General features: G+C 41.7%; 2 protein-coding genes across 6 annotated transcripts; one reads left to right on the top strand and one right to left on the bottom strand.

The window, feature by feature from the left end:
• Window positions 1-1,908: 1,908 nt before the first annotated feature.
• On the bottom strand, window positions 1,909-23,185 carry LOC142659748 (cytochrome P450 2B19-like). 4 transcript variants are annotated; one of them, XM_075836183.1, is made up of 7 exons: window positions 21,591-23,185; window positions 15,625-17,594; window positions 14,222-14,369; window positions 13,210-13,351; window positions 12,578-12,765; window positions 2,913-2,974; window positions 1,909-2,128 (listed from the first exon to the last, which is right to left on the bottom strand). In XM_075836183.1, exons 3-7 carry the CDS (start codon window positions 14,315-14,317, stop codon window positions 2,104-2,106), a joined length of 513 nt encoding a protein of 170 aa, XP_075692298.1. In that variant the 5' UTR covers window positions 14,318-14,369; window positions 15,625-17,594; window positions 21,591-23,185; the 3' UTR covers window positions 1,909-2,103. The 4 variants fall into 4 exon arrangements, 3 of the variants coding, with proteins under 3 accessions (XP_075692298.1, XP_075692297.1, XP_075692299.1); XM_075836182.1 differs by lacking the exon at window positions 2,913-2,974; XM_075836184.1 differs by lacking the exons at window positions 2,913-2,974; window positions 14,222-14,369.
• LOC142659721 (uncharacterized) lies at window positions 3,632-9,462 on the top strand. Of its 2 annotated transcripts, none has more exons than XM_075836140.1 (2): window positions 3,632-4,687; window positions 7,050-9,462. In XM_075836140.1, exons 1-2 carry the CDS (start codon window positions 4,009-4,011, stop codon window positions 8,021-8,023), a joined length of 1,653 nt encoding a protein of 550 aa, XP_075692255.1. In that variant the 5' UTR covers window positions 3,632-4,008; the 3' UTR covers window positions 8,024-9,462. The 2 variants fall into 2 exon arrangements, with proteins under 2 accessions (XP_075692255.1, XP_075692256.1); XM_075836141.1 differs by having other exon boundaries at window positions 3,664-4,687; window positions 8,038-9,462.
• Window positions 23,186-25,622: the final 2,437 nt, after the last annotated feature.

The raw sequence follows: 25,622 nt of genomic DNA, 5'->3' as shown, positions 1-25,622 counted from the left end.
TGTCACCGTTGTGACAGGGTTCCATTGTTTTTGACTAAATCAATAGATGTTTCTGCTACATTAGGAACAATATTGTCCATGGGAACATGTCTATATGAGAAATATAACTGCTTGTAAATGTTGTGTTTTTATACTGATGGTATATCAATAAGGGCTAAGGGCTCATCCCCACGGCCATATTAATAGAGCTGCTATAGAGGTACATAGGGCCTTTACTGAACCTCTGTACGCCTCTGATTTCCTATGGAGGCACATGAAGGATTTTCTGTCGGATTCAGTATAAACCTAACATAAGCATCGCTACTAGGGAAGAATATCTCAGCGGCATTTGATGGAGCCTGTAAGTCAGCACAAGGAGGATGTGCAGCTCCATACTGCCATGTACTTAAGCCCTAAAAATCCAATGTCAAAACCTCTGCTATTTACTGACGATAATCCAGTTGAGTTTTCTTTTTGTTTTGACTTATTACATGTATATCATTCTACAATGAACAGAAAAAGCAGTATGCTGATACAATGCTCTCATATATAGTGTATATAGAGTGATGATGATGGAGATGGAGCTTGTGGGGGAGTCTACACTAAAGCAGGTGTCTGTGCGGGTCCTAACTTCTAAATTAGGTAAATTGTGGAATTGAAAGTAGATGTGGCTACATGTGGTGTTACAAATCCGTCAAATAGAAGATCACCCAGGATGCTTAGATGATATTACAAGTTCTATGTACAGATTACTGGAGATGGTTCATGGATCCAAGGATTTATTCTCCATTTTGGAGTCGGGAAGGAATTTTTTTTCCCTAAAATGAAGAAAATTGGCTCCTTCCTTGTGCCATTTTTTTGGCTTCTTATGGACCAACAATGCAGGTGAATAGGTGGAACTAGATGGACATATGACTATGTTAACCTTACTAACCATATAACCAGGCTACACATTCACTATGCCAGGAGCCATAATACCATCTTCTGGACTTCTGGACCCGGAAAGCTGAAGACCTTGACTTGACTAGAATTCTCTCTGCTGGAATAGTTTACGGATCCTGGGCCAACTGGGTCATGCAAAAGGAACGGCCCCTATAAACCCATAAAAAAAATTGCTGCTCTACATTAGAGACAGTCACTACAAAGTGAGACTGACACCTTCATAACAGAATGGAAGTTGTTTCCACAAGTAAAAATCATCTGCACCCATGCCCACTGGTATAATAAACCAAAGTAATAAACTACTGTAATATAGTAAAGGACGTGTTCTGTGTAGACTGGTTCATTATTTATTAGCATGGATTTGATTATTTTATGATCATCTCGGTTCCACGTAGAGCTGATATGTTCTGGCTACAACTCCATTATTCCCAGGTTCGGGGGTAATTTCAAGATCTTCTGGAGCTTTGTAGGATTTCAGGTTCAACTTCTGCAATATGGTGGTCAATATGAGGAAGATCTCCATGCGTGCTAACCCCTCTCCTAGACAGCTCCTCTTTCCTGTGTATAATAATATGGGAAGTGTTAGAGCTCCTCAGTCTGGACTGTAGTGATGGGACATAAGGGGATTATTATATTACACATCTGGAAGGTGTTGGATTGTCTTCAGATGTCTGGTATCTATGCTACAAGTCAGTATTATCTTACATCACTGGCATATATACATTCAGCATATCACTATTTCATATCATCAGTTTACCATGTACTAGAGTTGATGATATAGACCCATTGCTAAGTTTGGTCAATGACTGTCGCCATTTTGTATCTATAAACTGCATTGTACCCCAACATTGTAAGCAGCTCACCTCAACCCAGCGGGAAATCACGATGAAGCTGGTGTTTTGTGGCCACATGTCCCTCATATAATGGATCGTACAAACCAAAGGAACAGGCCATTATCCCTGACACAATACAGCATGGCGTGTGGATGTGGAGCAGCTGCTAGAAGTTTCAACCCCTATGAATTGTATAAAAGAAGCTCTTGCTCATATATTCATGTCATATTACCAGTGGAGAAGGGAAGAAAAGCCTCATTGTTCTTGAAACGTCCATTTTCATCCAGGAAATGTCTTGGGTCAAAATCTTCTGGTCGCTCAAAATACTTTGGATCTTTTAGAACGGATGTCAACAATGGGGAAACAATCGTATTCTGAAACATAATACCCGGTGATTAATAAGTATGAAGCTCTGTATGTAATAAGTTATTAAGCCTCTGTCCACATTTGCGTTGGACGCCCCATTCACTCAGTGGTTAGCAATGCTGTCTTGTCCTAAGTTGTCCATATCCAGTGGGGGAACATCTGCATGGATGTTGTATGCTCTCCCTGTATTTGCGTGGGTTTCCTCACACACTCCAAGCAAAATTTACTAATAGGTTAACTGGCATCCTAGGAAATTAGCCCTAATATGTGTCTGAGTTTGGGAAATTAGGCTGTGAGCCCCATTGGGGACAGGGACTTATGTGAGTGATGACAATCTCTATACGGCACTGTGAAATATATTGGTGCTATATAAGCAACAGAAATAAACAAGTTCCATAACACTTGACGGCACAGGAATTGTAGCGCTACTCAAGCAGTGAAATGAAGAACCACGATGGACCCCGATTTAATTCATTGCGTTCTGTCGGCCACCATTGGTATCTGTCATATAATGGAGTTCACAACACAGATGTGAACCGAGCCTAACACAGCATCTTCATTTTATCCAAGCTACCAAATACTTTAAGCAGGATCTCCAATCAACATGAACTAGAGAACTGGATCCTAATAATGCACAAGACGATATTTGTTGAACGTCCATCTAATTCTAAATCTGGTCATACACCGTAGATTAAAGTCAGTCAGACCCGTCAATTGTAGTATTATCAGTCAACGATCTAATGTGTATATATAATGAATATATAATGACTGATTCCGTTTATGAATATTTACTGGATGGAATTGCTCTCTAAGTAGTAAACTCCATGAATTTCTTGTAAGGATCCTTTACGATTCTGACCTTTGGGATGCTGTATCCTCTGAGTACTGTATCCTCGCTGGCCACATGTGGAACTCCCAGAGGGACTATGTCAGCAAATCTCTGGATCTCGTGAATCGCTGCATCTGTATATGACATGAAAGTGCGACCCTCCAGGGCAGGACATCGATTCTGTCCAATCACATTGTCAATCTCTTCTTGGACCTTCCCTGCAGACAAAAATAACATTTTTGTACCACAGATGTATAAATAATGTAGGTTGAGCATGTAGGAGATTTAGTGTTATTATTGTTCTCATTCATTTATATTCCTTGATCAGCAGGTTAAGTTGTATTCCCCCCCAAACATGTTTTTTGCTCTAAATGTGAAGAGGCCAATATGTCATTCACTTCCTAATATTAGGAAATGTTCATAAGTTGTATGTGACGGAGTCTACTCCCGGGGACGGGAGGAACTCCCGCTCGGACGTGGAGCCCGCGCTCCCTCACAATATTATAGGAGGTGGCCAAATCGACGTCACCCCCTCGAGTGTCACCTGGCCTAATACACCGGATGGAGGCGCCAAAGAGGCCAAACTCCTGGAACTGCTGATCGGATCCGGCCTACAAATCCAACCTCATATAATGTCAGGGGCCCCCCAGGCTATTGCCTGGGGGACACATGGTCGCACGGCCCCCCCATAAGTTGTTAATAAAATATGTTTTTTTGCTTGGTATGTTTTTCTCTCCCCCTTTCCCTCTTTTCTCCATTTGTTATTTTATATTAGAATGGTACTTACCATCGTGGTGTCCCCCGGGTAAGCTGTGCTGGTGGCACGAGCCGGTTTCCAGATGTTTCTGTCTCTGGGCAGTTTGGAGTTGGTCCCAGCTGATTGGACCTAGGTCAGCTGTGCAATTGCATGAGCAGGTTCTGGCAGATTCTATCTCCAGGCAGTTTTGTGGAAGGCCAGCTGATTGGTCATTGATAAAATCCTAAAGGCGGGAAAATTGGACATAAAAGGAGCAGTTCATCGTGGTCAAGCAGCCAGTTTTTGAAGATTGGACCGTCGCCATGGATGTCCTGCTGATGGAGCTGATCAGAAGAGCGGAGTCGGAAGGAGGAGAAAACTGGCTGAGGCAATGCCTAGCAGCAGCGCCGTCGAGGGAAGTCGAGGGAAGAAGCGAACTTACTCGGCTGGAAGACGACATAGAGGAAGCAGTGTCTCCTGCTGGGTCGTCGCTCGAGGTGCCGTCATCAGCTGCAGCCAAGAGGATGAAGTCTGCAGCAGAGTCATCACTGAGGGTGGAGCGCAGTTCCGGACGTTCGCTCCAGGTGCCGGAGCTTGAGAGGAGGCGGCCGACCGTGTCATCAAAGAAGGTGGCGCACAGTGCCGGAAGTGCGCAGCAAGTGCCGGCGCAATTGGCTAACCCGCTGGCCAGAAGTTTAGTCAGAGAACGGGAGACAACAGGTTGGTCGGGTACCCCCTCCTGCTCCAAGGATGGTGTGGAGGACACAGCGGAAGCGCCGGCCTCACTGGTTTTAGAGGCGGCGCAGGACTTTTCTTCAGAGCTGCAACCGAGGAAGAGGAGCCGGAAGACTAGGGTGGCTTATTCCCCACCCCCGCCAGTATCAAGGAGAAGAAGAGGTCCCAGGAGTCAACTTTCCTGTCAGCAAGTTTCCCCAGGATCTACAGGCACGCAGCAGGAGGTAGCAGAAGTGGTGCACGACCCAGGACAGGTGGAACAGAGTGGTGAGATGCCAGCTACCCCTTATCTGTCCCACCCCATCCCCCCTCCCCTCAATTCTAATGTAATGTTTGATATTTTAAAATTATTAGCTGATTTGGTCAGTAAGTCGGCTGTTCTTGCTAGTTCCCCCGCTGATGTATGGAAGCATAGTAGTCAGCATTTACAGAATGCTGGTTTTAGTAATATTCCTGTTTTAGAGAAAGGAATTGGTGTTTCGGAAACTTGTTGTAAGGAAGTGATGTCTTGCGATATTTCGCCATTAGGTTTTCATTTACAGCCAGCAATTAAGGAGCGTATTTGGAGGAACGAGTTTATAGATTATTTTCTTTATTACCATCTGCGAAGGAGACTCTTGTCAAGCAGGATGGTAAGTCTGATAAAGATGAGGTTATAAAAAACGTTCTCCTCCTAAGTCTTTCTTTAACTGGCTACAGGCGTTCTGTATCTATGCTTCAGTTTTAGGGGAAAAGTCTTTCATTAATTCTAGTAATTTATTCCAGCATGTAGACATTATTCTTGAGGCTTACCGCCAGTTTGGTGGTTTAGCATGGTACAATTATGATGAAATGTTTCGCCAGAAGATGGCAGTGTACCCTTCATTAAAATGGGGCACTAAGGATGTTGGTTTGTGGCTTAGTTTAATGCTTCCACAAAGGTCAGTGCCCAAGCAGCAGCCTAGTTCTCAGAATACGTTGAGGAAAGGAGTTTGCTTTGCTTATAATGAAGCTCAGTGTAAATGGTTGAACAATTGTCGGTATAAACATGAATGTTCCTTTTGTGGGGGTTCGCACCCAATGTGTCGCTGTTTTAAAAGAGCAAACCAGTCTCAACCCCCTAGTTCCAAAGAACAGTTATCCAAAAGCATGGACGCCAGTGAAATTAATAAGAATGGCGCCTTGGCTAGAAATGTTCCCAGACAGGGAGAAAGCTAATTTAATTTTTAACGGTTTTAAGTTTGGTTTTGATATCCCTTCTTTCAAAGGATCTGGTTGTTGCTGGGTGGATAATTTGAAATCCATCCAGCAGCATAAGGATATTGTGCATCAGAAAATCCTGAAAGAGCTTGAAACTGGCAGGATCGCTGGTCCTTTTATACATCCGCCGTTTACAAACTTTAGACTTTCACCTTTAGGAATTGTCCCTAAGAAGGAATTGAATTCATTCCGTTTAATACATCACCTTTCTTACCCGTTTAAGGCTTCATTAAATGATGATGCTGACAAGTCTAAAGCGACAGTACACTATGCTTCGTTTGATCAGGCTGTCTCTTTATTGAGACAGTTTGGTCAAAATGCTTTTTTAGCAAAAGCTGATATCAAATCAGCTTTCCGTTTACTACCAGTTAACCCTGCAGGTTTCAACTCTCTAGGTTTTCAATTTGAAGGTGATTATTTTTATGACAAATGTTTACCAATGGGTTTTTCTTTATCTTGTTTCCATTTTGAGGCATTTTCATCCTTTTTACATTGGGTAGTGCAGAAGCAAATTCCGGATGGAGGTGTTCTGCACTATCTTGATGATTTTTTGTTTATAGGTGATGCTAGTTCTGAGTTATGTTATTCCTTATTGTTAAAATTTGTCGAGTTTATGAAATTTTTTGGTGTTCCGTTAGCTGAAGAGAAGACTGTGTTTCCATGTAGGTCATTAGAATTTTTAGGTATTAGAATAGATTCTGAGAGAATGGAATTTAGTTTACCAGAGGAAAAATTGTTAAAGTTAAGGGTTTCTTGAGTCAGTATGTTAGCTAGGAAGAAATGTTCATTACGTGATATGCAGTCACTGTTAGGGTTGTTGAGCTTTGCCTCTAGAGTTATTCCTATGGGAAGAGTTTTTTCAAAGCGGCTGTATTTTTCAACAAGGGGTCTTAAGTCACCTAGGTCCCATATTAGGTTAACGGTTCAGCTAAAAGAAGATTTAGCTGTATGGCTAGAATTTTTATCTAAATTTAATGGACGCAGTTGCTGGCAGTTTAATTTTGAGGATTCTGACTCTTTGTCTTTATTTACGGATGCAGCCGGTAGTATGGGCTACGGGGCATTCTTTAATGGTCAATGGTCGGCTGAGTTATGGCCCAGTGCTTGGCGTGTAAGCAAAGTTACTTCAAATATTGTCTTATTGGAATTATTTCCGGTTTTGGTAGCCATAGTTGTATGGGGTCATTATTTTAAGAATAGGAGAATTTTGTTGTTTACGGATAACAAAGGTGTGGTCTTTGCAATTAACACATTATCTTCAAAATGTGAATTAGTAGTTAAGATATTAAGACATTTAACTTTATGTTGTCTGAAGTTGAACATCTGGTTGAAAGCTAGCTATATAGAAGGAAAAAAGAATGATATAGCAGATTCATTATCTCGTTGTCAGTGGCGGAGGTTCAGAACGATGGCACCAGAAGCGGAGCTTTGTGGAATTCCGTGTCCTCCTCATTTATGGAATCTGAGTTGGGACTAATCTATGTTAATATTCAGAGATCCTTGGCTCCAAGAACATGGGCTGATTATTCAGCTGCTTGGAAGGAGTGGGTTAATTTCTGTGTTAATGAGAACTGTAATTTCTTTCATAATGAGGTAGGTCTAGTTTTAAAATTTGTATGTAGCCTGATTAGTAGGAGGCTGTCATTTGCCTCCATTTCTAAGTCTCTGGCAGGCATCTCTTTCTTTCTTAAATTAAACAGTTGTCCGGCTATTTCTTCGCTCTTCCCAGTTAAGCAGCTTTTGAAAGGTTACCATAGGTCAGCTCCGGTTGTGGAAAGACGAAGGCCTATTTCATTAGATTTGTTGTTAAAATTATTCAATGTGTTACATTTAGTTTGTTTTAGTAAGTTTGAAGTGTGTTTGTTTAGAACAGCATTTGTGTTAATGTTCTTTGCAGCCTTGAGAATAAGCGAACTGGTGGCAGAGAGTAAAGTTTCAGTCCCGGGCCTTTCATTTCAGGATGTTAGTTGCAAAATTGACCATGTTTTGTTATTGTTAAAAAAATCTAAGACAGATCAATTAGGAAAAGGTCGTTTGGTTAGAATTAATCAGTTTTCGGGTTCTGTTCTTTGCCCAGTTTCTAATGTTAAACATTGGTTGTCAATCAGGCTGAGTCTTGGGGTTGCTTTCCTGATTCATCAGAATGGGGATCAGCTGTCCAGATTTCAGTTTAACTCTGTTTTGAAGAAATGTTTGAAGTCCCTGAAGTTGGAGCATTTAAAAATATCCTCCCATTCGTTTAGAATAGGTGCAGCTACGGAAGCTGCACAGTTAGGAATTGATGAAGGGATTATAAAAAGAATTGGAAGGTGGGAGTCTAATAGATTTAAACTTTATGTTCGACCAGACTTGTTAGTAGTGTAATTATATATCCACAGGTAAGCGTTTGGTTGTTTGGATCCTTGGCCACTCTTTTATATTTTGGGCACAGAAGAGAGCCGCGAGAAGGTCCTATACAGAAAATTTGTCTATGGATCCGCTAGTTTTTTCGGTTTTTTGGCATGGGGTAAGGGGTTTGCAATGGAAGAACGTGTTTTCTTTAGTTAAATCACTGAGTTCTTATTGGCCGGATCCGAATTTAATTATCATCCATGCTGGAGGCAATGACCTAGGTAAAGAAAAGACTTTGGACTTACTTTGGGAAATGAGAAGGGATATAGCCTTGATAAAATGTCTTTTCCCTGACGCTACTATTTCCTTTTCAGAGATTATTCCAAGACTGCTATGGTCCTCTGGAAATTATAAGTTTTTGAATCGAATCCGTAAAAGGATTAATAGAGCCATGTCTAAATACATGTCGGTCCTCGGTGGTCTTTCTTATAGACACAGTGACCTTGAAGACCTCACAGACGGGCTGTTCAGAAATGATTGTATACATCTTTCTGATGTGGGTATCGACATTTTCAATTTGGGCCTGCAGAATTTAATTGAAGAATGGCTGCGGTGTTTTGGGGGGGCCATGTCTTGGTAATGTCATGGCTTGTGGGGTTTGTCACCCAGCTAATGCTGGGCGGACTTGGTTTTTATTGGTCAAAATATTTATATTTTATTATTTATTCGATTATTTATGGTTATTCTCTTCGAATTATTTTATCTTAGGTTACCCTTAATAAACACCGTGGCCATTTTTATCCAAAGAAACTGTTGTCATGTTTTATTTCATTTGATTGAGTATTGTGGGGTTTGTGCTACCATGTCAGGGGCCCCCCAGGCTATTGCCTGGGGGACACATGGTCGCACGGCCCCCCATAAGTTGTTAATAAAATATGTTTTTTTGCTTGGTATGTTTTTCTCTCCCCCTTTCCCTCTTTTCTCCATTTGTTATTTTATATTAGAATGGTACTTACCATCGTGGTGTCCCCCGGGTAAGCTGTGCTGGTGGCACGAGCCGGTTTCCAGATGTTTCTGTCTCTGGGCAGTTTGGAGTTGGTCCCAGCTGATTGGACCTAGGTCAGCTGTGCAATTGCATGAGCAGGTTCTGGCAGATTCTATCTCCAGGCAGTTTTGTGGAAGGCCAGCTGATTGGTCATTGATAAAATCCTAAAGGCGGGAAAATTGGACATAAAAGGAGCAGTTCATCGTGGTCAAGCAGCCAGTTTTTGAAGATTGGACCGTCGCCCACCCTCCCGCCCTATTGTTCTTAAATTCCTTCACGTCACGTTGTTTGTTAGAGGGGTTTGTCACCCAGCTAATGCTGGGCGGACTTGGTTTTTATTGGTCAAAATATTTATATTTTATTATTTATTCGATTATTTATGGTTATTCTCTTCGAATTATTTTATCTTAGGTTACCCTTAATAAACACCGTGGCCATTTTTATCCAAAGAAACTGTTGTCATGTTTTATTTCATTTTGATTGAGTATTGTGGGGTTTGTGCTACCATGGTTTTGGCTTGTCACCGTTGTGACAGGGTTCCGTTGTTTTTGACTAAATCAATAGTGCAGATGTTTCTGCTACATTAGGAACAATATTGTCCATGGGAACATGTCTATATGAGAAATATAACTGCTTGTAAATGTTGTGGTTTTATACTGATGGTATATCAATAAGGGCTCATCCACACGGCCATATTAATAGAGCTGCTATAGAGGTACATAGGGCCTTTACTGAACCTCTGTACGCCTCTGATTTCCTATGGAGGCACAGGAAGGATTTTCTGTCGGATTCAGTATAAACCTAACATAAGCATCGCTACTAGGGAAGAATATCTCAGCGGCATTCGATGGAGCCTGTAAGACAGCACAAGGAGGATGTGCAGCTCCATACTGCCATGTACTTAAGCCCTAAAAATCCAATGTCAAAACCTCTGCTATTTACTTACACTCATCCAGTTGAGTTTTCTTTTTGTTTTGACTTATTACATGTATATCATTCTACAATGAACAGAAAAAGCAGTATGCTGATACAATGCTCTCATATATAGTGTATATAGAGTGATGATGATGATGGAGATGGAGCTTGTCGGGGAGTCTACACTAAAGGAGGTGTCTGTGCGGGTCCTAACTTCTAAATTAGGTAAATTGTGGAATTGAAAGTAGATGTGGCTACATGTGGTGTTACAAATCCGTAAAATAGAAGACCACCCGGGATGCTTAGATGATATTACAAGTTCTATGTACAGATTACTGGAGATGGTTAATGGATCCAAGGATTTATTCTCCATTTTGGAGTTGGGAAGGATTTTTTTTTCCCTAAAATGAAGAAAATTGGCTCCTTCCTTGTGCCATTTTTTTGGCTTCTTATGGACCAACAATGCAGGTGAATAGGTGGAACTAAATGGACATATGACTATGTTAACCTTACTAACCATATAACCAGGCTACACATTCACTATGCCAGGAGCCATAATACCATCTTCTGGACTTCTGGACCCGGAAAGCTGAAGACCTTGACTTGACTAGAATTCTCTCTGCTGGAATAGTTTACGGATCCTGGGCCAACCGGGTCATGCAAAAGGAATGGCCCCTATAAACCCATAAAAAAAAATTGCTGCTCTACATTAGAGACAGTCACTACAAAGTGAGACTGACACCTTCATAACAGAATGGAAGTTGTTTCCACAAGTAAAAATCATCTGCACCCATGCCCACTGGTATAATAAACCAAAGTAATAAACTACTGTAATAAAGTAAAGGACGTGTTCTGTGTAGACTGGTTCATTATTTATTAGCATGGATTTGATTTTTTTATCATCATCGAGGTTCCACGTAGAGCTGATATGTTCTCGCTACAACTCCATTTTTCCCAGGTTCGGGGTAATTTCAAGATCTTCTGGAGCTTTGTTGGATTTCAGGTTCAACTTCTGCAGTATGGTGGTCAATATGAGGAAGATCTCCATGCGTGCTAACCCCTCTCCTAGACAGCTCCTCTTTCCTGTGGATAATAATATGGGAAGTGTTAGAGCTCCTCAGTCTGGACTGTAGCGATGGGACATAAGGGGATTATTATATTACACATCTGGAAGGTGTTGGATTGTCTTCAGATGTCTGGTATCTATGCTACAAGTCAGTGTTATCTTACATCACTGGCATATATACATTCAGCATATCACTATTTCATATCATCAGTTTACCATGTACTAGAGTTGATGATATAGACAGTGATAATAGCAAGGAAAAAGGGGAATGGGAGGAAACCTCCAGCTCACCAGCTTCACACTCCTGTGTCTGATATCGCCTGGATCAGCCGCGACGGCCCACGGCAGGTAACTGTAGCAAAAAGAAGGAATGATCCAGCGATGTATGATAAAGGTGGGGGAAACTCAGTTCCCACTTTATTAGAAAAATCAAACCACGAATGATACAACGAAATGAACGAACAACACCAGGAGGATGACAAGGTGGTGGAATTGGCACGATATAAAGCCTACGCGTTTCAAGCACTTGAAGTGCTCTTACTCATGGCTCGGACCATGAGTAAGAGCACTTCAAGTGCTTGAAACGCGTAGGCTTTATCATACATCGCTGGATCATTCCTTCTTTTTGCTTGATGATATAGACCCATTGCTATGTTTGGTCAATGACTGTCGCCATTTTGTATCTATAAACTGCATTGTACCCCAACATTGTAAGCAGCTCACCTCAACCCAGCGTGGAATCACGATGAAGCTGCTGTTTTGTGGCCACCTGTCCCTCATATAATGGATCGTACAAACCAAAGGAACAGGCCATTATCCCTGACACAATACAGCGTGGCGTGTGGGTGTGGAGCAGCTGCTAGAAGTTTCAACCCCTATGAATTGTATAAAAGAAGTTCTTGCTCATATATTCATGTCATATTACCAGTGGAGAAGGGAAGAAAAGCCTCATTATTCTTGAAGCGTCCATTTTCATCCAGGAAATGTCTTGGGTCAAAATCTTCTGGTCACTTAAAATTCTTGTGAGTGATGACAATCTCTATACAGCCCTGTGGAATATATTGGTGCTATATAAGCAACAGAAATAAACAAGTTCCATAACACTTGACGGCACAAGAATTGTAGCGCTACTCAAGCAGTGAAATGAAGAAACACGATGGACCCCGATTTAGCTTAATGCGTTGTCGGCCACCATTGGTATCTGTCATATAATGGAGGTCTTAACGCAGATGTGAACCGAGCCTAACACAGAATCTTACATTTTATCCAAGCTACCAAATACTTTAAGCAGGATCTCCAATCAACATGAACAAGAGAACTGGATCCTAATAATGCAATAAGACGACATCTGTTGAACTTCCATCTAATTCTAAATCTGGTCATAAACCGTAGATTAAAGTCAGTCAGACCCGTCAATTGTAGTATTATCAGTCAACGATCTAATGTGTATATATAATGAATATATAATGACTGATTCCATTTATGAATATTTACAGGATGGAATTGCTCTCTAAGTAGTAAACTCCATGAATTTTTTGTAAGGATCTTTTACGATTCTGACCTTTGGGATGCTGTATCCTCTGAATACTGTATCCTCGCTGGCCACATGTGGAACTCCCAGAGGGACTATGTCAGCAAATCTCTGGATCTCGTGAATCGCTGCATCTGTATATGACATGAAAGTGCGACCCTCCAGGGCAGGACATCGATTCTGTCCAATCACATTGTCAATCTCTTCTTGGATTTTCCCTGCAGACAAACATAACATTTTTGTACCACAGATGTATAAATAATGTAGGTTGAGCATGTAGGAGATTTTGTGTTATTATTGTTCTCATTCATTTATGTTCCTTGATCACCAGGTTAAGTTGTATTCCCCCCCAAACATGTTTTTTGCTCTAAATGTGAAAAGAGGCCAATATGTCATTCACTTCCTAATATTAGGAAATGTTCATAAGTTGTATTTGATGGAGTCTACTCCCGGGAACGGGAGGAACTCCCGCTCGGACGTGGAGCCAGTGCTGACTCACAATATTACAGGAGGTGGCCAAATCGACGTCACCCCCTCGAGTGTCACCTGGCCTAATACACCGGATGGAGGCGCCAAAGAGGCCAAACTCCTGGAACTGCTGATCGGATCCGGCCTACAAATCCAACCTCATATAATGTAACCGATCACAAGTCTTTACTTACATGCTACATCCGGGTATTTGAGGAGGATGAGAAGGGCATTTTTCATAGTTGTACTGGTGGTTTCAATTCCAGGAGAGAAGAGATCCATCACTGTACCAAACAAGTTCTCCAAGTGGAATTCAGTGTCCGGGTTGTCCTTCTCCTGTAGATTATGACACATCAAAGGATCGATGGACACAAAACATTACTAGTTAAGCCGTACCTCAAGCCACAAATGTAAAACTTTACATTTAGTTTCTGGAAGTAACTCTCTAAAAACTAAGTGTGTCAGCCAATTAAGCTGCGATGGAGCAAATGTTCCTGTTATTTGTTCATTGGAAACGCTCCTCAAATGTCCATGGCAAAGTTACATGTACATGCGACTACTTCATGACCCGTCGTATTCTTGTGGACTGCAACTGTTTGGTGTGTATGTTCTTCAGCCTCACTGTGCAGAAATGTGCCCGATCTCCGTTGTCATAGCGATACATCCCTCTTCTCTGAGTGCAGCCCGGCCTCCTGGGATGACGTTTCATCCCATGTGACTGCTGCAGCCAATCAAAGGCTGGATTCACACGAGGTCATTACGTCCGTAATTGACGGACGTATTTCGGCCGCAAGTCCCGGACCGAACACAGTGCAGGGAGCCGGGCTCCTAGCATCGTACTTATGTACGACGCTAGGAGTCCCTGCCTCGCTGCCGGACAACTGTCCTGTACTGTAATCATGATTTCAGTACGGGACAGTTGTCCGGCAGCGAGGCAGGGACTCCTAGCATCGTACATAAGTATGATGCTAGGAGCCCGGCTCCCTGCACTGTGTTCGGTCCGGGACTTGCGGCCGAAATACTTCCGTCAATTACGGACGTAATGACCTCGTGTCAATCCAGCCAAAGACTGAAGCAGTCATATGGACTGCAGCGTCATCCCAGGAGGCAGAAGATAGGTTAAGTGATACCCGTCTCACTGAATACCATGAATGATGAGGATTATAGTGCAGCAGATACTTTATGATGGAGCTCATCGCTACTCACCTTCATGAAAGACCGGGGCATTTCAGTAGCGCTCACATGCAGAACAGTGCCCAGTACAGGAAGCGGGGGAGGACCAGGGTGTACGTTTTTTCTCATCAAATATCAGGAGGATGGTTCCTGTTACTCCCAGCTCCATCTTCTCTGCACACTGACAGCAGGAATGTAGGAAATATTATATCTATACAGTACAGTGCGGGGAGGGTTATCTACTGCCTATTATTTGTAGTCACGTGAGTCCAATGTACAAGATCTGCACAGGCTACATGCAGAATGACTACACTGCACTGACGGATGTTATTTACACGGATGATAAGAAGCTGCAAATGAATTATATGAGACGTTTATCAGATCAAAGAGGCAAATTTACCAGACGATTCATATGAGTTAGATTTGTGTGTTGTGCAGAACATGTGCAGCTTTACCAGGGGTTTATATTTAAAGGGTTTTTCTATTTCCTTTAAAGCGATGGTCTATTCTTAGGATAAGACATTAATATTAGATTGGTGGGGGTCCGACTCTCAGCACCCCCACTAATGAGCTGTTTGAAGGGGCCGCAGCCAGCGCTGGTCGACTTTGTTGTTTACACTGCTCTGTACAGCTCAGGTCTGTTCTTATAGAGGCCGCGGTGTCTGGTATTACAGCTCAGTCCTATTCACTTAAATGGGATAAAACCATAGCAAATTGTAATACCAGGCACAGCCACTACTAAGAGTACGGAGGGGCGCCGCGCTCACCAGGGCACCACTCCCTCATCAAACAGCTGATTTAAAAAAACAAAAAAAACCTGATACTAAGCAGATATTTCTCATGAGTCTGCTCAGTGTGACGGATATGCCCAGTGCAGTCAGTGGTTAGTAGCTGTAGCCTTACTAGAATAGCTGCTTACAGGGTAAAAATAGTGGGTTTTCCAGAAACAGTATTTTTGTGGCAAATAAACGTAATATGGCTGCAAAGTGTGAACACAGCCTAAAATGTCACGGTGCAGCAATTTACTGTACAGGTGGGATAAATAATAAACAGAGTATCAGAGATTTTCTTTGCTTCAAAGCAGGTAAAATACGAGGAGAAGAAACACATAATTCGTCCAAATTATATGTGTCCGTCCGCTCCTTATATTTTACCTACTTTAAAGCAAAGAAAAGATATATGCTTGATACCAAATGGTGAGTGCCGTGGACTCTCTTCTATATTGAATGATTCCTAGTATGGACTTTATACGCAGACACCACCGGAGGAAACGTCATGTGGAACCACTGATCCCAGAACGTAGCTATTTGCCACCGGCGATCTATGATTTGTGCCGACGTTACTCGTGTTTGTGAAGAATTTTAGAACACATTATGTAAAGAGTATAAGCACATACTAAATTATCATTAGGGAAATCAGTCAGTATTTACACTTACCATCACAATCCAACTGTCGTCTATTCCTTATTGAGTTTCCGAGGTCGTGCCTTTTTTTCCTCAGTGGTGATGGGACAGGAGCCCCCATTTCTTCAAGGCTTTCAGAGATGCAGAAGGGGTTGTCTAAACACAATGATGGCCATTTTTCACTTTAGTAGTTTCATGGGAATGGTCCATTTGTAGGAAATACAATGATCTTGACGAGATTAGTCACAAAGAAGTCCACATTTGATGGAGAAGATTTGGGGCCAGTGTCTTCTGAATGGTGGACACATCTGGAAGCAGAAATCAGTGACTAAGAGACCAATTCCGTAAAGTCAAATGTGGTTGTAGGGATTGATCTCTCATGTCGATAATTGTTATGGACGTTTTATCCATGTTTTACTCCATTCTCTTATTTTTATTAATCAGTTCATTATGTGATTTGGTCAAGGTCTCCTAATTAAAGCAATTCCTCATTTTGAAAGTCAACATTTTCTTTATCATCCTCCTGGTTGGGCTGTGAGTAGATACTTCATGAACTCCTGAGCAGGAATGAAGAAGTCTTCTCTATTGGCTGGAATACTGTGAGAGAGAAAGGCTGTCCTACTTTTTTCCTGTTTTTTCTTATATTGTTATCCTAGTACTTATTAGGAAATCAAGGGGAATGTAAGGCCCCGGGTAGAGTCAGTTACCAGAGCAAGCGGCCCGAGGGATGAACATGGACCCTTTATGAGACAATAATAAAGGCAATTTAGATCCTGAACAGATGAAGAGGCCGCAAGGATGGTTTCCTCAGAAATATTGCATCTTTTTGTTGGGCCTTTAATAAAGGCTTCATGGAGTTCTTTGCTAAGGTCCACAGTAGAGTCAGTTACCAGTAGAGTCCTCTTTAAGTCCAGTAGCATTCCCAGGGATAGGACCAGGTGGACAGCAGTCTACAGACATGGGTCCTTTAAGAGACGTTACATCAATATTGGCAATTTAGATTCGTCTTTGGTCAGAGGAAGAGGCAGCAAGGATTGTTCCTTGTGGGATATGACATCCTCCATTTTTGGCCTAAAACGCTTTATGGACTCCTCAGTTATTAGAGGGTGCAGGGATGAGGGAGTCTCTGACAACACTGTGAGAGGGAGATGGGGCCTCAGATGAAGACCCCTGTTGAGAATTGTCTAATGTATTGAAAATAATCAGTAAGTCTGTCAGGACGGCCTTTGCATTTAGATTTGTATTGTACTCCAGGAATCTGTATGGCATAGTGAGAGCTGTAATAGTAGTGCAGTGTTGCTGAATACCTCTGCCTGGCCATCAAGTCATATTTATGAGGCTGAATGCATTGCTCAATATCCTGCCTTATGGATGTAGAATCAGAAGTAGAGGAGGGTGTCCTTTTTCTTTTTTTTATAATTATAGTTATCTTTGTATTGATTAGGAAGAGATAAAGGGGGACTGATTAGAGTCAGTTACCAGAGCCCCCTTAAAGTCCAGCAGCTTTCCCAGGGATAGGACATGGTGGACAGCAGCTTGCAGGTGTGGGCTCTTTAAGAGACGGTACATCAATATAGGCAAATTACATGTCTCTGGTCCGATGAAGAGGCAGCAAGAATGGTTCCCTGTGGGATATGACATGTTCCTTGTTTGGCCTTCCATAAATGCTTCATGGACTGCTCAGTTATGGGAGGGTGCAGGGATGAGGGAGTCTCAGCTAAAATACTGGGAGAGGGAGAGGAGGCCACTGATGAAGACCCCTGTTGAGAATTGTCCAGTGGAAATAGAAAATCTCTGGTGCCTTCCGTCTCACAGTATTACAAAAATGAAGGTATGTGCCTTGGATCTGGATTGTGGACCTAGAGGCTTCTGGTATATTCCTTAGGGGATGCCTTAGTGTCGATGATTATGATGAGTTCATGATTATGAGTGGGACACTGGATTGTATAGGGCATGGCTAGTGTGGGTCTGAGGTTCCTTGATTCTGAGCGCCCACCGTCCATCTAAATAAAAACAATGAATGTTAAGTTTACAATTATCAATGTTCTTGATGCGACCTGAAGTGCCGCTTTCCTTCTGCGTTGCTCAGATATTTAATACTCAGAAAATGTTATAGAATTGATAAATGAGAGCAGAATGTAAGTCAGAATGTAAACACCGGTTATGTCTCTTATACAGGAACAGTCCGATTACCGGTTTTGAAATATATGTGCAGCGCAGAAAGAGAATGCGAACCTGCTGAAGATGAGACAATAGTGCGCTCATAATGAAGTACAGAAAAAATGCTGACATGCAATACAAATGGACAATGCCGCCATTTATACTCATAAATAGTGCCGTTACACTATACACACAAATAGTGCCGCTACACTATACACATAAATAGTGCCGCTACACTATACACATAAATAGTGCCGCTACACTATACACATAAATAGTGCCGCTACACTATACACATAAATAGTGCCGCTACACTATACTCATAAATAGTGCCTCTACACTATACACATAAATAGTGCCGCTACACTATACACATAAATAGTGCCCTTACACTATACACATAAATAGTGCCGCTACACTATACACATAAATAGTGCCGCTACACTATACACATAAATAGTGCCGCTACACTATACACATAAATAGTGCCGCTACACTATACACATAAATAGTGCCGCTACACTATACTCATAAATAGTGCCGCTACACTATACACATAAATAGTGCCGCTACACTATACACATAAATAGTGCCCTTACACTATACACATAAATAGTGCCGCTACACTATACACATAAATAGTGCCGCTACACTATACACATAAATAGTGCTGCTACACTATACACATAAATAGTGCCGCTACACTATACACATAAATAGTGCCATTACACTATACACATAAATAGTGCCGCTAAACTATACACATAAATAGTGCCGCTACACTATACACATAAGTAGTGCCCTTACACTATACACATAAATAGTGCCCTTACACTATACACATAAATAGTGCCCTTACACTATACACATAAATAGCGCCGCTACACTATACACATAAATAGTGCCGCTACACTATACACATAAATAGTGCCGCTACACTATACACAGAAATAGTGCCCTTACACTATACACATAAATAGCGCCGCTACACTATACACATAAATAGTGCCGCTAAACTATACACATAAATAGTGCCGCTACACTATACACATAAATAGTGCCGCTACACTATACACATAAATAGTGCCGCTACACTATACACAAATAGGGCCGCTACACTATACACACAAATAGTGCCGCTACACTATACACATAAATAGTGCCGCTACACTATACACATAAATAGTGCCGCTACACTATACACAAATAGGGCCGCTACACTATACACACAAATAGTGCCGCTACACTATACACATAAATAGTGCCATTACACTATACACATAAATAGTGCCGCTACACTATACACATAAATAGTGCCGCTACACTATACATATAAATAGTGCCGCTACACTATATACATAAATAGTGCCGCTACACTATACACACAAATAGTGCCATTACACTATACACATAAATAGTGCCGCTACACTATACACATAAATAGTGCCGCTACACTATACACATAAACACTGCAACTAAGCTATACACATAAATAGTGCCGCTACACTATACACATAAATAATGCTGTTACACTATACACATAAATAGTGCCGCTACACTACACACAAATAGTGCCGCTACACTATACACATAAATAGTGCCGTTACACTATACACATAAATAGTGCAGCTACACTATACACATAAATAGTGCCGCTACGCAATACACACAAATAGTGATGTTACACTATAAACATAAATAGTGCCGCTACACTATAAACATAAATAGTGCCACTACACTATACCCATAAATAGTGCCGCTACACTATACACATAAATAGCGCTGCTACACTATACACATAAATAGTGCCGCTACACTATACACATAAATAGTGCCGCTACACTATACACATAAATAGTGCCACTACACTATACACATAAATAGTGCTGCTTACACTATACACATAAATAGCGCCGCTACACTATACCCATAAATAGTGCCGCTATGCTATACACATAAATAGCGCCGCTACACTATACACATAAATAGTGCCGCTACACTATACACATAAATAGTGCCACTACACTATACACATAAATAGTGCCGCTACACTATACACAAATAGTGCAGCTACACTATACACATAAATAGTGCCGCTACACTATACACATAAATAGTGCGCTTACACTATACACATAAATAGTGCCGCTACACTATACACATAAAAAGTGCCGCTACACTATACACATAAATAGTGCCACCTTTTTATACACATAATTAGTGCCGCTACACTATACACATAAAAAGTGCCGCTACACTATACACATAAATAGTGCCGCTACACTATACACATAAATAGTGCCGTTACACTATACACATAAATAGTGCCGCTACACTATACACATAAATAGTGCCGTTACACTATGCACATAAATAGTGCCGTTACACTATACACATAAATAGTGCCACCTTTTTATACACATAATTAGTGCCACTACACTATACACATAAATAGTGCCACCTTTTTATACACATAATTAGTGCCGCTACACTATACACATAAAAAGTGCCGCTACAGTATACACATAAATAGTGCCACCTTTTTATACACATAATTAGTGCCACTACACTATACACATAAATAGTGCCGCTACACTATACACATAAATAGTGCCACTACACTATACACAAATAGTGCAGCTACACTATACACATAAATAGTGCCGCTACACTATACACATAAATAGTGCGCTTACACTATACACATAAATAGTGCCGCTACACTATACAAATAAAAAAGTGCCGCTACACTATACACATAAATAGTGCCACCTTTTTATACACATAATTAGTGCCGCTACACTATACACATAAATAGTGCCGCTACACTATACACATAAATAGCGCCGCTACACTATACACATAAATAGTATCACTTACCATACACATAAATTGTGCCACTAATCAAACACATAAATATTACCAATAACTATACACAATGTAAATAGCACCACTATACCAAACAAATAGTGCCACTATACTATACAAGTAAGGAGTACAGCCGACATGTACAGATAAATAGTACAACTAACCATACACATAAATAGTATCTCTAAATAATGATACACATACATTTGTATACACACACACACACACACACACATTATACATATATATATATATATATATATTATACACAAACATACACATATATACAAATTCAACATTACACACAAATATACACATTATACACATGTATATACATATTACACACTACACGCATAAAACATTACATTTATACAAATTAGACATATACACATTACACACACATTATATGCACATATACACATTACACACATATACACAGTAGTTATACACACATTACACACATATATACAGTAGTTATACACACATTACACACACATATACATTAGTTATACACACATTACACACATATATACAGTAGTTATACACACATTACACACACATATACACTAGTTATACACACATTACACACACATTATATGCACATATACACATTACACACACATATACATTAGTTCTACAGACATTACACACATATATACAGTAGTTATACACACATTACACACATATACAGTGGTTATACACACATTACACACATATATACAGTAGTTATGCACACATTACACACATATACAGTGGTTATACACACATTACACACATATACAGTAGTTATACACACATTACACACATATACAGTGGTTATACACACATTACACACACATATACAGTAGTTATACACACATTACACACACATATACAGTAGTTATACACACATTACACACATATATACAGTAGTTATACACACATTACACACATATATACAGTAGTTATACACACATTACATAGACATTTACCTTTTCTGCAGATCGCTGATGTTTGGACCTCTGACATGCAGGCAGCCTGAAGAATCTAATCAGCGGCCACCGTCTTTCTCATCTTTGGTGTCGCCGTACCAATGCATCCATTTTTTCCCCAGTAGGTGTTACTACCAGCAGTCCACTGAGCAATGTCTTGATTTTCATGCAATTTTTGTACACTTTATCATATGACAGAGCCCTGACTATACTTAAAAGCTGCCAGCCGGCTCTACAGTAGGAGCATTGTAGTAAGTGCACAGGGGGCAAGCCACAGGAGGATTACCCAGTCCTTTGGTGGGCCGGTGTGACACTGGCCATGGTATGTATCCTGTCATGGGGTAATTAATTCTGTAGGACCTTCAAATTGATCTAAGGACCCTCTGGAGCATTAAAGGAAGGTTTTCTTAAGGGTGATTGAATGCTGAAATGCTAATTGGGCTGGATTCCAGCTTTAGGTACCAAATCGGCAGGCAGAAGAATAGTCAATATCAAAGCAAAGGTCAGGGTCGGCAGCAAACAATCATAGACGATAAGCAGGCCGAGGTCAGGGCAGGCAGCAAACAGTCATAGGCGATAAACAGGCCGAGGTCAGGGCAGGCGGCAAACAATCAAAGGCGATAAACGTACCGAGGTCAGGGCAGGCGGCAAACAAGCATAGTTCAGAAACAGGCAAAGGTCAGGGCAGGCGGCAGTCAATAAGCATAGTCCAATAATCAAGCCAAGGTCAAAACCGGAAAATCAATCATTCAGTAGAGCAGCTAGTGCAATATGATGTTATTCGCACGCTGCAGTTGACTCAACCACTACATTATTCTGCAGCAATATGAGGATATCTCTCCCTGGGGATCTTGCTCAGAATAGATGACATCTCTGAGCTGGACAATCTCTGATCTACCACAGGTTCGGTCAGCATAGCTCTCAAGTTGTTACGTGCTGCATTGCTCAAACTGACCATTGGTCGGGGCCCATTTAGCTGTTTCGCAGTCACCTTAATGCGTGGTGGTAGGACATAAGGTGCACTGCGGACCCTTGATGTTACTGCTGCTGACCCTCTCTGAGTTGGCAAGACTGTTGACTGTTTTGCCAGATACATCTCCATGGGAGATTGTTTCCTCACCCATGGGGCAGTGGTCCAGACCTTGGGTCTTTCTTTTGTTGCTGCGCAGGTGGCTACAGGTCTCGGTGGTGGTGATTTCAGCCTTAGGTATCGGCCAGATTCCTCTTTAGGCAGCAGGTTTTTGATACACTGCACGATACCTCTTAATGCGGATGTAATAAATCCAATACAGCCAGTTTGCTCTTGATGTTTTTCAGGCTTTTGGCTGTATGGGGACCTCCGGAGACGTTGGAGATGTCTCCGGGGCTGGAGTTTTCCCCCAGTTGCAGCCATTTGGCTGCCTCTTCCACAACACCCTCAGATAAAGTGTTTGTGGAGAGTAGAAAACAGTAACAAAACAAACAATAAACAAATAAACAAATAAGAGCCCAGCCGGGCAAATGCCTGCTCTGCAGAAAGTACTCAGCGCTCCTCTCTCTCTCGATGCTTGCTTCGTACTGACCGTCCTTGCTGAGTATTCCGTGTCTCCAGGGCAACGCTTCTGTCATGTAATAAAGCTGTACACAGCACCGGGGTTCTAACTAGTGTTACCCACGGCAACAAAACAGATCCTAGCGCTCACTGTACAAGTGGAGGCCAGAAAATATAACTTTGGATGGATTGGCATGGACAATAGCAATGAATCCAATGTGTGTTTCTTCTATCGTCTGGGTTCATTGAGGAGCCGGCAGAGATGTTCTGGTTATAAAAGTCTAAATCTATAAATCTAGTTCATTCCCTTCTGACTATAGAGGAGCATGCTGGGATCTGTAGTGCACATTACCTGTGCTGTAAACAGGTGCAACTGAATAAAAAAAAATCAGTTGGATTTTTTCTGTTGAGGGACATGGGAGAGACGTGATAGCGCTCCCAACCGCTGCTTCTCACTGATATATACTGGACATAGGTTGTAGGAGTGATGTGCACTGTGATCTTGTAAAGCTACCGAAAAACAGAGCTCCAATTGACTGAATATTGGACTTGTATTGTCAATCACATGTGGCTGGTGCATGTACTGGCCAACACACCGCAGACATCTACCGTGAAACAATATTCATCAGACCCGCTGAAAAATGAACTAAAACGTATCAATTACTGCACACAAGTAAATTAGACTATTGCCTAGCAACACGTATTACGTGAACAGGTGACTGCGCTGGATGTCCATGCTGCTGCGGAGACCAGGAGAAGAGCTGGTGGTGCTTATTGATGATGCCACATCTGAACTTCTGCCCCGCCCCCTCCCCACCACCATGGCATTTCTCCAGGGAAGTTGGCAACTGGTTCCCAACACTGAAAAGTTAACATAGGATATGCTCACAAGCGCTGGTCGTCCAGTGAGAAATCACAATGTTACGTATGGATACCGTACCTCATCTGTAGACATGCTGGATGTACATAAATGTACAGGCCCTCAGGCTTATCGGCCGTAGGGACTATGACTGTGGGCAATGTAGGGGTTAATATGGGTACAGCAGGGCTAGGGGAAGTTAGATTCTCCCTCCCCACTTTTCTTTACTCTATGTAAATGTCAGGGCAGCCTATAGGGATTTAAGGTCCCTCCTACAGGGTGGCTTTAGGGGGAATAGGGGTGGTTTTGCCCTCCTCCCCTTGCCTGGGTTTATAATTTAAGGGTGGGAGGGCATCTTCCTCTTTGGCCATCACTTGTCCCACCCTCCCTCCCTATTGACTGTTATCTGTGTATTTATTTTTTTTAAATAAAAAAAATATGTAATAACATATAATATATATGTGTAAAAAACAAACCAAAAAAACAAAAACAAGAAAACAAACCGTAAAAAAAACAATATGAAATAATATGAAAATTTACGGGAAGGTGTCCGAGGTCAATAGAAGTGAATATGTCTGTAATTGCGGACCGTAAATATGGTCTGCAATTATGGAAGATTTTTACGGTCGTGTGCAACTTTTTTATTTTTATGAATATTCAAATGGAAAAGAACAAAACTAGTACAAAAAAAATACACAATTAGGTGAGAGCGGACAGGCAACTAAAATTCTGAGCATCCAAAGAGGCCCAGCCTACTTAGCAGTGGCACTACATTTGTGGTGAGGCCACATGGTTGGGCCTCCTTAATATCCCCTTGTTGAACCCTTCACTGTGCGGTATCAAAAAGTTGTAGCCATACAGTGGTATAGTATGGACCCAGGATACCAAGAAGACATTATTCTTTCTCCCCTCATTGTCCTTTCCTAATTTATCCCTGTCTGTCAGCCTAGTGGATGTGTAAGGAGGGTGAACTGCAAATCTACAAATCCTCCATTTGAAGCCTATGGACTGCCATATATCCTTTGCAAATAAGTTGCCCTGTAGATATATATTGTCTTCCTCCCTTTTGCTTTGCAGGTTATCTGGACGGCAGGTAGTAATGCCCTGCAGCGCTGCCATGGCTTCCAAGCTGCTGATGCTGGACACCGAAAATGTGTTTATAGAAGTTATGTTGCAGTTTGTGGTGTTGCCCCTAGGTGGCTCTGTTGTATTGTGTTATAAAACGGAGTTCCTGCAGGAAGTGCTTCAGTGGGTGAATGAACCACATGGAGTGCAGAGGCAAATGCTGCACCAGGAGAAAGAGGACCAGGCCTGGATCCAGCTGCTGAGAAACTAGTCAGTGGGCTGAAGGAGAAGGAATAATGGAGATTTGGTACCCAAGGGAGAGGGAGAACAGCATGTGACATGAAGAGAGCGCTGTGTTGTAGGATCTGTCAGGTCAGGGTGGCCTGTATTGCTGCATGAACATCAATCAGTAGAAGGCTGTGAATAGAGGTGGATGCAGGAGGATGTGTAAAGTAGAGACAGGGAATGCTGTTGTGTAATGCACAGTAGGAGGCAGTCACGAGCAGACAGTGAGCTGTCAGACTAGTCGTAGTCTAGTATGGAGAGATGCGGACCATGGAGAAAGGGGATCCCGTGA

This window comes from Rhinoderma darwinii, chromosome 8 (assembly GCF_050947455.1).
Source record: "Rhinoderma darwinii isolate aRhiDar2 chromosome 8, aRhiDar2.hap1, whole genome shotgun sequence".
Lineage (NCBI taxonomy): Eukaryota > Metazoa > Chordata > Amphibia > Anura > Rhinodermatidae > Rhinoderma > Rhinoderma darwinii.
This window is presented reverse-complemented; position numbering and strand designations above follow the sequence as displayed.

Coding starts and splice junctions, on each gene's coding strand:
- LOC142659721 (XM_075836140.1), top strand. CDS start 4,009: ATGGATGTCCTGCTGATGGAGCTGATCAGAAGAGCGGAGTCGGAAGGA. Junction 4,688..7,049: donor AGGACAGGTGGAACAGAGTG/GTGAGATGCCAG, acceptor TCTCGTTGTCAG/TGGCGGAGGTTCAGAACGAT.
- LOC142659748 (XM_075836182.1), bottom strand. CDS start 14,317: ATGAGAAAAAACGTACACCCTGGTCCTCCCCCGCTTCCTGTACTGGGC. Junction 13,352..14,221: donor TGCCCCGGTCTTTCATGAAG/GTGAGTAGCGAT, acceptor CATAATCTACAG/GAGAAGGACAACCCGGACAC. Junction 12,766..13,209: donor CAAATACCCGGATGTAGCAT/GTAAGTAAAGAC, acceptor GTTTGTCTGCAG/GGAAAATCCAAGAAGAGATT.